At 38.6% G+C, this 12,288-nt stretch overlaps 1 protein-coding gene across 2 annotated transcripts in view; it reads right to left on the bottom strand.

The window, feature by feature from the left end:
* Cwf19l2 (CWF19 like cell cycle control factor 2) overlaps positions 1-12,288 on the bottom strand; it is a 96,930-nt gene that overhangs the window by 46,102 nt on the left and 38,540 nt on the right. For both annotated transcript variants that reach the window (XM_052751364.1, XM_052751369.1), the window contains exons 12-13: positions 10,424-10,537; positions 7,363-7,500 (exon numbers count right to left, since the gene is read on the bottom strand). In XM_052751364.1, coding sequence (XP_052607324.1) covers positions 7,363-7,500; positions 10,424-10,537 — 252 coding nt within the window. The remainder of the gene's footprint in view (positions 1-7,362; positions 7,501-10,423; positions 10,538-12,288) is intronic.

Raw genomic sequence — 12,288 nt, 5'->3', positions numbered from 1 at the left:
ACTGAATGTACCAGGCTCTGCTGACTCCCCATGGGAGACCTTGCCCGGGGGGTGGGGATGGGGGGGGTGAAGTTGAGGGTGAAGTCTGGGGTTCAGGAGGAGGGAGGAGAGGGGGATCTGTGGTTGGTATGTAAAATGAATAGAAAATTTCTTAGTAATAATAAAAAAAAAAGACAGAGGCTAACAGAATGGATATGAAAACAGGATCCATCCTTCTGCCGCATATAAAAAACATACCTCAACTTCAAAGGCAGACATTACCTCAGAGTTAAGGGTTAGGAAAAGATTTTCCAACCAAGTGGACCTAAGAAACAAGCTGGTGTAGCTATTCTAATATCTAACAAAATAAACTTCAAACTAAAAGTAAGCAAAAGAGATGGAGAATGACATTTCATATTCATCACAGAAAAAAATCCATCAAGATGAAGTCTCAATTCTGAACATTTATACCCCCAATACAAGTGCATCTACATTTGTAAAGGAAACATTACTAAAGCATAAATCACATATCAAACTGCACACATTAATAGTGGGAGACTTTAACACCGCACTCTCACAGCTAGACAGGTCTGCCAGACAGAAAATTAACAGAGAAATAAGGAAACTAACAGATGCTATGACTCAAACGGACCTAACAGACATCTATAGAACATTTCACCCAAACACTAAAGAATATACATTCTTCTCAGCATCTCACGCAACCTTCTCCAAAATTGATCACATACTTAGTAACAAAACAAATCTCAACAGATACAAAAAAATTTGGAATAATCCCCTGTACCTTATAGGACCACCATGGCTTGAATTTAGAATTCAACAACACAAATTGCAGGAAGAATACAAACTCATTGAAACTGAACAATGATCAACTGAATCATCACTAGGTCAAGGAAGAAATAAAGAAAGAAATTAAAAACTTCTTAGAATTCAATGAAAATGAATGCACAACATACCCAAACTTACGGGACATTATGAAAGCAGTGCTAAGAGGAAAGTTCATAGCACTAAGTGCCTACATAAACAAGTTGGAGAAATCCCAGACTAGTGACTTAACAGCACATATGAAATTTGTAGAACAAAAAAAAGCAAACTCATCTAGGAGTAGATGACAGGAAATCATCAAATTGAGAGCTATAAACAATAAAATAGAAACAAAGAGAACAATACAAAGAATCAATGAAACGAGTTGTTTCTTTGAGAAAATCAACTAGACAAGCCCTTATCCAAATTAACCAAAAAGCAAAGAGAAAATATCCAAATTAACAAAATCAGAAATGAAAAGCGGGACATAATAACAGACACTGAGGAAATCCAAAGAATCATTAGGTCACACTTTGAAAACCTGTACTCCACAAAATTGGAAAATCTAAAAGAAAAGAACAATTTTCTCTATAGGTACCACATGCCAAAATTAAATCCAGATCAGATAAACAATTTAAATAGACCTAAAACCCCTAAGGAAACAAAAGCAGTAATCAAAAGTCTTCCAACCAAAAAAAGCCCAGGACCAGATGTTTTCACTGCAGAATTTTATCAAAACTTCAAAGAAGAGCTAATACCAATACTCCTGAAATTGTTCCAAACAATAGAAACGGAAGGAACATTGCCAAACTCTTCTTACAAGGCTATAGTTAATCTTATTATACCCAAACCACATAAAGATGCAACTAGTAAAGATAATTACAGTCCAATCTCCCTCATGAACATGGATGCAAAAATACTCAATAAATATTAGCAAACTGAATCCAAGAACACATCAAAGAAATTATCCACCATGATCAAGTAGGCTTCATCCCAGAGATGCAGGGATGGTTCAACATATGAAAATCTGCCAATGTAATACACCATACAAACAAACTGAAAGAAAAAAAATGATCACATGATCATCTCATTAGATGCTAAAAAAGCCTTTGACAAAATACAACACCCTTCATGATAAAGGTCTTGGAGAGATCAGGGATACAAGGAACATACCTAAACATAATAAAGGCAATTTACAGCAAGCCAACAGCCAACATCAAACTAAATGTTGAGAAACTCAAAGCCATTCCACCAAAATCAGGAACAAGACAAGGCTGTCCACTCTCTCCATACCTATTCAATATAGTACTCCAAGTTCTAGCTAGAGCAATAAGACGACAAAAGGCAATAAAGGGGATAAAAATTAGAAAGGAAGAAGTCAAACTTTCGCTATATGCAGACGATATGATAGTATACATAAGTGATCCCAAGAATTCTGCCAGGGAAGTACTACAGCTGATAAACACCTTCATTAATATGGCAGGATACAAAATTAACTCAAAAAAAAAAAAATCAGTAGCCCTCCAACATACAAATGATAAACAGGCTGAGAAAGAAATTAGAGAACCAACACCCTTTATAATAGCAACAAATGACATAAAATATCCTAGGGTAATTCTAACCAAACAAGTGAGACTAGTTATGACAAGAACTTTATGTCTTTGAAGAAAGAAACTGAAGAAGATATCAGAAAATGGAAAATTCTTCATGCTCTTGCATAGGTAGGATCAACACAGTAAAAATGGCAATCTTACCAAAAGCAATCTACAGATGCAACACAATCCCCATCAAAATCCCAACACAATTCTTCACATACCTGGAAAGAACAATACTCAACTTCATATGGAAAAAGAAAAAACCAGGATAGCCAAAAGAATCATGTACAATAAAACAACCCCTGGAGGCATCACGATCCCTGACTTCAAGCTCTACTATAGAGCTACAGTAATAAAAACAGCTTGGTACTGGCATAAAAACAGACATGTTGATCAATGGAATCAAATCGAAGACCCTGACATTAATCTGCACACTTATGAACACCTGATTTTTGATAAATAAGCCAAAATTATAAAATGGAAAAAAAGAAAGCATCTTCAACAAATGGTGCTGGCATAACTGGATGTCTAGATGTAGAAGAATGCAAATAGATCTATATCTATCGCCATGCACAAAACTCAAATCCAAGTGGATCAAAAACCTCACTATAAAACCAGTTACACTGAACATGATAGAAGACAAAGTAGGAAGTAGTCTTGGACACACTGTCACAGGAGACTACTTCCTAAATGTAACACCAGAAGCACAGACACTGAGAGCAACAATTAATAAATGGGATCTCCTGAAACTGAGAAGCTTCTGTAAGGTGAAGGACACTGTCAATAATACAAAATGGCAGCCTACAGAATGGGAAAAGATCTTTATCAACCCCACATCTGACAGAGAGCTGATCTCCAAAATATATAAAGAACACAAGAAACTAGACATCAAAATATCAAATAATCCAATTCAAAAATGGAGTGCATGTCTAAACAGAGAATTCTCAACAGAAGATTCTTAGATGGCTGAAAGACACTTAAGGAAGTGTTCAATATCCTTAACCAGCAGCAAAATACAAATTAAAATGACTCTGAGATACCATCTTATGCCTGTCAGAATGGCTAAGATCAAAAACACTGATGACAGCTGATGTTGGAGAGGATGTGGAGAAAGGGGAACACACCCCCACTGCTGGTGGGAATACAATCTTGTACTGCCACTCTGGAAATTAGTATGGTGGTTATCTTAGAAAATTGGGAATCAACCTACCTCAAGACCCAGGAATACCACTCTTTGTCATACACCCAAAAGATGCTCGACCATACCACAAGGATACTTGCTCAACTATGTTCACAGCAGCATTTTCGTAAGCCAGAACCTGGAAACAACCTAGATGCCTCTCAACTGAAGAATGGACAAAGAAAATGTGATACATTTACACAATGGAGTATTACGCAGCAGTGAAAAACAATGTCATCATGAAATCTGTAGGCAAATGGATGGAACTAGAAAAAAATCATCCTCAGGGAGTTAACTCAGACCCAGAAAGACAAACACGGTATGTACTCACTCATAAGTGAATATTAGATGCAAAGTAAAGGATAACCAGGCTACAATCCACAACTCCAGAGAAGCTTGGTAAAGAGGAGGACCCTAAGAGGGACAGGCAAGGATCACCTCACAAATGGGAAAGGGTTAAGACCTCCTGGGTAAACTGGGAGGAGGGAGGAGGGTGGAGGAGATGGGAAGTGGAAACATGAGGATTTGAGATGGCTGATGGCCAAGTTGGGGGAAGGACAGAGAGGGAGAGCAATGAAAGAGGTATCTTGACAGAGTGAACCATTAAGGGGTTAGGGAGCTCACCAACTCTGGACTGACAGCTGGGGAGCCTGTATGAGACAGCACTAGGACCTCTGAATGTGACAGTTGTGTGGCTTGATGTATGTAGGTCCCTTGGCAATGGGACCAGAATTTATCCCGGGTACAAGAACTGGCTTTTTAGAGCCCATTCCCTATGGTACCATGCCTTACTCAGCAGTGATGTAGGGGGGAGGGGCTTGGTCCTGTCCCAACTTGATATGCCAGCCTGTGTTGACTATCCAAGGGAGGCCTTACCCGGTATGAGGAGGGGATGGGGGTGGGATGGAGGAGGGGGATCAGGGAGAAGGGGAGGGAAGGGAAACAGGGGTTTGGTATGTAAAATGAAAAAATAATTTTAAAATAAAAAAAATTTAAAAAAGAAACAATAATCATGATCCCCTATGCAAACAAAATCAGGCTTTATAAGACAGAGATATTTGTAAAGATGTAATGACAAAACACAACTGAAAAGAAGTGAATACAGCCTATACAGCAAGAAAAGACAGTAAAAATTAGATGAATCAATGTAAAAAGAGAGCAACAAAAAGTAAAATATGTATCAAGAACAGGATTAGGCACTCCGGGTATTGGTTCCAAATGATTTTACTTGTCATTCGCAGCAATTTACATATACATACACAATTACTGAGGTCACTTTTCATGGTTTTGTATTTAATATCTCTTTTTCCACCAGTTCATGAGCTACCTAAACAAAAGTCATAATCCTAGCAGTGTCAATGTGACTTCTGCAGGACATCTCATAGGACGGCATTACGACCTGCGCAATTACAAGGATTTCTGACTGCCTGCTTCTCTGCAGGCCCAAGACTCCTTTTCAAGAAAACTATTAAGTAAGAGAAGCCTATCAAAGCCTATCAATTAATCAGCCAGTATCTAGGGGTAATAAACTATGGCTCAAAGGCCACATAGAGCTAGCCATGTTTCCTTTCACCAATGATGATGATAATATTATTATTAATAATTACTGAAATACAGCCACACGTTCATTCACATACTGCACATGGTTGTTTCTGTGCCATAACAAGAGAGCTGAATATAATATAGAAAACCAAAGCTGTTTACCATCTGGTCCTTTATAGAAAAGTTTGGCGACTTCTGTCCTGGATTAACATCTTTCAACTAATAACAAGAAGGAACACAGGCTGGTGAGTTTTTGCAGTCTCTTTACGAAAATATCTAGTACTAACAGTACAACAAGGATAATAATATTTTTAAGAATGTAGTAACTCAGCTATTTAGTTCATAAAGTTTGAATAATAAAAAGATTAAGAATGGTATTTATAGAAATGGCTGTAAATGCCAAATCTCTTACTTTATATACATGTAGTATTACATCAATTTTTTGCCAAATTTAATTTTGATTAATAAAAGTGCAAAAGAAATCATTCCTATGCTGAGGCTAATTACTAAACAGGATGAACTAAAAGTCACCATGCTAAATCACTTCCACAGCAACCTGTTTCTCCCTAGCTTTGGCCAAAATTGGAACCATTGCTTTACCCATATCTGTTGTTTTATGAGAAGTTGCCTACCTTCTTACTGCTACTATCAAACACAAATGAATCTTCATCCCACACTCCCATAAGTAAAAACTGGTTACAAGAAAAAAGGGTTGGCACTATTTCCATCTTCCTTAGCAGCTCCAATATAATTAACATCTCCATTAACACAAGAAACAAGAACAGAGCAATACTTGTGCCAAAATGCTAACAGAACACTACTACAAATTCAAGAATATAACTTAGTTAACCAGCAATTATAGAGAAAGTCCAGGTTGAATATGTTTCAGTTGTACACAAATTTGTCTAGTGTGTAGTTTAAATAAATGGTATCAGAACCAGTTTATTTCTACTTAAAATTATTAGGAAATATCCAAATCACATAAAGACAAACACATGGGGGGTGGGGTGAGTAGAAACACTATGTATCCTAGGAAGCATTCTCATATATAAATATAATAAAGATAGGACAGGCTGGGAACTTGACAATACATTCCCAATCACTAAATTGTGACACAGAGCCAAGCATGATGGTGCACACCTCCATTACATTTGAGGGTACTACAGCAGGAGAGTCACACATCTGAAGCTTATACAGGCAACATAACACAATTCTATCTAACCCAAAACTAAGCAAACCAGAATCTACACTTAAAAACTGACAAAAAGACATTGGAATGGGAATCAGATCCATTTCTCACTCAGCAATCATCAAGCCTACAACACATGGGAACTAACACAGAGACCCACAACTAGACAGTGTTCTGAAAGTGAGAGACCTCAGACCACTCAGTCCTAAATGTGATGTCTTCATCCAATTCCTGCCTTCAAGACTCAAGGAGCTATGCAGAAGAGGTAGAAAGACTGTAAGAGCCAGCAGGGATGGAAGACACCAACGAAACTGCCTTCCTGACACAACAGGACTAACACACATAGGAACTCACAGAGACTGTGTTAGCATTCACAGGGTCTTAGCAGATCTAAACCATAGAGAGTTCCAGCACTAAGAGGGGAAGTGGATATGAGCATCCAATCCTAACTCAGAAGCTATCTTCAAGTGTCAATTGCTATTAAAGAAAAATTAGTTTTCTCCAATGGAGACTCACTGCATATAAACCATACTTAAAGGAGGCCCCACATCCAGTAGCAGATGGACAACACAAAACCAATTCAATGGTATTTTTGGAGACTTTTTGTCTCATAATGTCTTATTTGGGCATTAACCTTACTGGTCTTTACTTGTCTATCAGAGCTTTTGATTTTGTGTTTCTATGGAGGGTGGGTGTGTATGTGTGGGGGTGGGCATGTTTCTTTTTTCTGTTTGTTTTATTTTATTCTGGTTTGTCTGATTTTTAGAGAGAAAGAGACAGGGCATGGAGTTGAATGGATGGGATAGGGAAGATCTGGGAGAAGATAAAAGAGGGAAACTTTTATCAGAATATATTTTATAAAAAGAATTTTTTCAATTAAAATACTGGAAAAAAGCACATATAATATTTGCCTTAATATTTTCCTGATGTACCATATACAAAGTTCAATTTAATGAAATAAACTAAGATGATCAGATCTCTTCAATGTGTACATCACTGTTAGATCAATGAATCAGTTTCTCAAAATGCAAAGGTTTGCTGGGACTCTCTCTTACCTTAGATGCCATTCTCATGAAAAGTCTGTTTTGATCAATATTTGTTCCCATTTTCTCATTCTTGACTAAATCATTGAGACTCAGATGATCATCATCAGGAAAGTATCGGATCCTTTCTTTATCCTCATGGGTTGAAACCTACAGCAAAGTGAACATAATGAAGTCTCTGCAGATGTTTTGAATGAATTATCCATAAATTTGGTAATAAAATAAGAAAAAAATCCCACATATCACAACTGTCCCTTCCAGGTGAAAGAAAGTCCATCAGAATTACACTTTCTACTTCTTCCCCTTTCCTTTCTTCCTTCCCACGAGGGAGCATCCCATTAGCTGATTGTCAAGTTTGGCCAAAGATTACAACTATTACAACTAACTGTCCTAGCCCCTCTCTCTTCTTCTTTTCATGTACTTAAAACTCCTTACCACAGTGGAAGGAAGACTGCCATTATTCATTATTCAAGCAGGAAAAAAGTATTAAAAAAAAAAAAAGAAAAAAAAGGTAAACATCCACTATTATGCACCTAATGTTTGTATCTCTCCCCTAATTCATGTGTTACTGGGAGTCAGGACTTTGGAGAGGTAATCAGGTAAAAAGCCCCTGTAAGATTAGTATCCTATAAAGACAGGACAACACCTGTTCTGTTTCTGCTCTCTACTATGTGAGAATAAGATGAGAAAGTATCACCATAAACTGAGGGGTGTTAAACCTATCAGTCATTTGGACTTCTCAGTCTCCAGCACTGTAAGAATACATTTGTTTGCCAGGCCACCAATTTGAAATGTTCTTCTGGTTGCCAGACTGATAAAATACTCATTCCTAACCAGTAATTTGTTCTACAAACAGCTTTATTAAAAGCAAAGCTGGTATTCTTAGGCCATATAATTCAGCCCTAGGTTTTCTTCACAGTTGGTTCCATATCCACATAGGAATCACAAAGTGCTATTTATTGTCTCCCTAGTCCAACCACTCATTACAGAATTCAAATAAAATCCATCCCCTAACTTCTTTGAGATTCCTAAAACCAGTGTCCTATCATCTGTTCTAACATTGCTATTATTTCTTCACTAACCTAAACCTCATTTGACATGATTTCCTTGGCTCTACAGACTTAATATTTGGCCTATGCTCAAAATGCAAATCCCAAATAAATGACTCTGTCTCCGACTTTAATCACTTGTTTAGATTGTTCAGTAGTGTGCAACTTAAAAGGGCTTCCATGGCATCTGACAATGTGTTTATGGATTCCTTCCTAGTCAGTTCTGCCATTTTAAATATTCAAATCTTATTTTTCTCCATCTCTCTCCAGCTTTGCCAGAACTCCCATTATATTAGGAGATTCAATCTCATTTCTATTTATTGAAAGAATTAATTAGTATCTATAGAGTGACAGGCATTCAACAGGCAAACCACCAATATTTGACAGAAAATTCCCAAATAATTATTTGTGTATTCAGTTATCATCTACATGATCTCCAAATTTAAAACAAAAACCTAACTTAGGAGAAGTGAAAGTGTTGGTTTTGCCAGCTTTCCATGCTCAAGGCAGAGCTGAAAGATGGAAAAGAAAATATGGTGCTCAAAAACTCATAGCCTCTATGTAATTAAGACATTACTGTGTGTGAACACCCTATCATCAGACCTCAAACTATGTGTCTACAAAGATAACAGGTCTAGCAGGTCAAGCTTTTCTATGTGCAATATGGTAAATATGGAAAGAAACTGAATACAACGTCAAAGACATGTACATTAAAATTAAAATTGCAGTAAGCCTTCCATGTTTAGTCACTTGAAAAGAAACAGTTCAATTTTTTGCCATTTGTAAAAGGTAAAAAGATACAATTAAGAATAAAAGCGCCCTCTCTCCTGGTCTGGGGACTACTGCTTTTCCCATTACTAAGGGTATGGACCTAAGGGTTCCAAATAAGTTCATAAACTTTAACTTCTGTTCCTAGTTTAAATTTGTCTCAACAGATTTCCACTTGGCTGGCAGTCACCTCCAAGTTTCAGTCGCTGATTCCACTGCTCCAGATGACTGTGAGTTCCGGACTTGCTAAAAGCTGATGTGGACCAGCCCAGCCAACATGATTGTTCCTTGTCTCTACAGTGTCAGAGAGCCACACACTTCTGACAATTGCCCCTTTGCCCAGTCTTTGACTAGCTTTTCAGCCTTTTGGGGGCCCCTGATAACGGCGCCCCAATGCCAGCTCGAAGCAGTTCCAGAAGAGAATACGTCACCCATGTTCCCTGTTCAGAAAAGGCTGAAATGCTAGGTCAAAAGAAAACTCCCTGGCATAGAGACAAGATGGCTAACTATACATGGCCATTATTAGAGAGGGATACTTATGAGCTAACTGCCCAAAACCCATGATTGGGTTCCATTAGGCACATGAGAAGGGGGAAATGTGAAACCAAAATGAACCATCTTAGAAATAAGACCAAAATGCTTTCACCCTAAAATTAAGGCCTAAGATTTCTCCTTTTGGGAATAGGCCATTAGTTACTGAAACCAGTCAGTTCAGATTCCAGAAACCAGGAAGTGTAAAAGTACAGAATCACAAGGTAGTCACGAGGTAATGCCTGCCGGACTATGGAATGTCCTCTCCCTGGTTTCCAGGGTAACTGACCATAAAAATGCCCCCACCTGAGGGCAGCCAATGAGAAATGGTGGCAGGCAACCACTCGAAGTAAGATTAAGCCATGATTTCTAGAAAGCCCCTAGAAGCGAGCCAATCAGAATTGTACCCATACTAGCACCCCTAAATGATGTAACCTTGTGATTTTTTCCCTTTAAAAACTGAGCTTGCAGATAAGTGGGCACTTCCTCCAGCCTCCACTGCATTGGATGTATTGGACGAAGTCCCTGCCTAGGCTTGTATTGCTTTTGGATATCCAGAATTAAACCTTGCTTTTGCATTCCAGAAAAAAAAAAAAAGAATAAAAGTGAAAATTTGTTATTTTCCAATGTTTTCATTTAAAAAAAAATCTAGTCTAATGCAAAAGGAACTCAAAAGAGAATAAGATAATTGTGAATTAGTAATTGAAAGGATATGCTACACATACTCTTTGTCTCTTCCTTCTTTTTGTTTTCATATCCAGGGTCTCTCCGGGGGTATTCACAGGCCACATTCGTCCAGACTCATCTGTTCTAATAAGGATCACTTCTTCATCTTCATGCTATGAAAAGGTTTAGTTAATATTTGAAATACTTATATTAAATATCCACACTTAACAACAACAAATTGCAGAAAAGATTCTAGTTTTCATACAGAATTATGAGCCTTTTAAATCTCGTGGATTTTTATCACCCAATGTAAAGTGCCCATAACAAAAAAAGACAAGAAGGGGAGAGACCAAAGGTTCATTTCAGTATTTTAATAATTCAACTACTGAGGCAACCTTCAAATAGTTCTGTTACTGTTTTAAATTGGGCTTAGTGGGGATTGAACCTAAGGCCTCATGCGTAATACTAAGCAGCCCATCAATGGGCTATATCCCAGCCCTCTTACTTCCTTTTTTTAAAGATTCTGAGATACAGTCTTACTAAATTATCCAAGGTGGCCTTGATCTCTCTATATATCCCAAGCTGACTTTGCACTTGCCATATCCCCACCTTCTTCTCCCACATGACTAAGATTCCAGGCCTATGTCTTGGTCCCAGTTCAAAAAGTTTCATCCAAATACTATTAAAGGATGATAAAGAAGAGAACAAAGATGGTGGTGCTGCCACAGCAGGTCATATTGGTGTTTGTGGTCCATGTTGCCTCCAGAGGCCAAGTGGAGGTATGTGATCCCTGATGCAACCTGGGACATTTGTTTCCTGCTGTAGCAGAGGCTGTGTATATGTTTGTTGTCTAGTCCCACTGGAGGCAAGGTTGACATCAGTGGTCTGTGCTGTTGCCCGAAGCAATGTTGATGTCCATGGGCCTTGCTTCTGCCAAGGGCTTGTATTGCCCCAGAGGCCATGTTGATATGTTGCCTGTGCTGCTGCCAAGGGCCACGTTGGTGTTTATGGTCCATGCTGGGGACAAGGGCCATAATGATGTCTGTGCTGCTGCCAGAGGCCATGTGGATGTGGCATACTATGCTGTCTGTCGCCAGAAACCATGTGGAAGTCTATGAATGTAAAGAGTGAGGAAACTACCTTTACAGTGGTATAGATGACTGCAGACTCACAGTTGAGAATGACAGACATTGAGGGATTCTGTGAAACTCGCCCCCCCCAAAAAAAAAGTCTAGACAGGAAAACACTGAATAGAAAATTGTAAAATATATGATGAAGTGTAGCTCTTCACAGCTGATGGCCTCTGGTAGGGGTTGAGGGTGAGGAAGGACTCAGTTTTCTTTAAGGGTCTGGCCACTGGTACCAGTTGACCATGCTCCAATGAGTATATGGGCAACACAAATTAGACTTGATGTATTTCTTTCTTTCCCTCCCCCTGCATCCTAGGGTGGGCACAAAGGTGGGGGAGGTAGACCTAGGAAGACTGAGAAGTGAGTGTGATGGTGTACATTATGTGAAATTTCCAAATAATCAATAAAAACTCATTGGGAAAAAAAAGGATGATAAAGTGTCACAGGAAGCTCAATGGTCTTATTAACAGAAAACCTAGAGCTAGATATTGAGGTGAAAGCTAAAAGATCAGAAAAACAGAACAACCCACAGCCAACTTCACCTCGATAACTCCTCAGCCAATTCTGTTTCCACAAATCCTCAGACTGAAAGCCTCTGAGTCCTCACCCCTGAGAATCTCAGTTGAACTGCTGCTCAGTTCCTGTTTCCTCAGGCCTTATACACCATTCTCCACCCAGCCGTGTCATTTCCTGGGATTAAAGGCGTGTGTGCTTCCCAAGCAAAGGCATGAGATCTCAAGTGCTGGGATTAAAGATGTGCCACCATGCCTGGCTCTGTTCCCAGTATGGCCTTG

The sequence above is a fragment of the Peromyscus californicus genome, unplaced genomic scaffold (genome assembly GCF_007827085.1).
Source record: "Peromyscus californicus insignis strain IS unplaced genomic scaffold, ASM782708v3 Scaffold_11__1_contigs__length_118956290, whole genome shotgun sequence".
NCBI lineage: Eukaryota > Metazoa > Chordata > Mammalia > Rodentia > Cricetidae > Peromyscus > Peromyscus californicus.
Note: the sequence above shows the minus strand (reverse complement) of the source record. Positions and strands in the feature narration are given on the sequence as shown.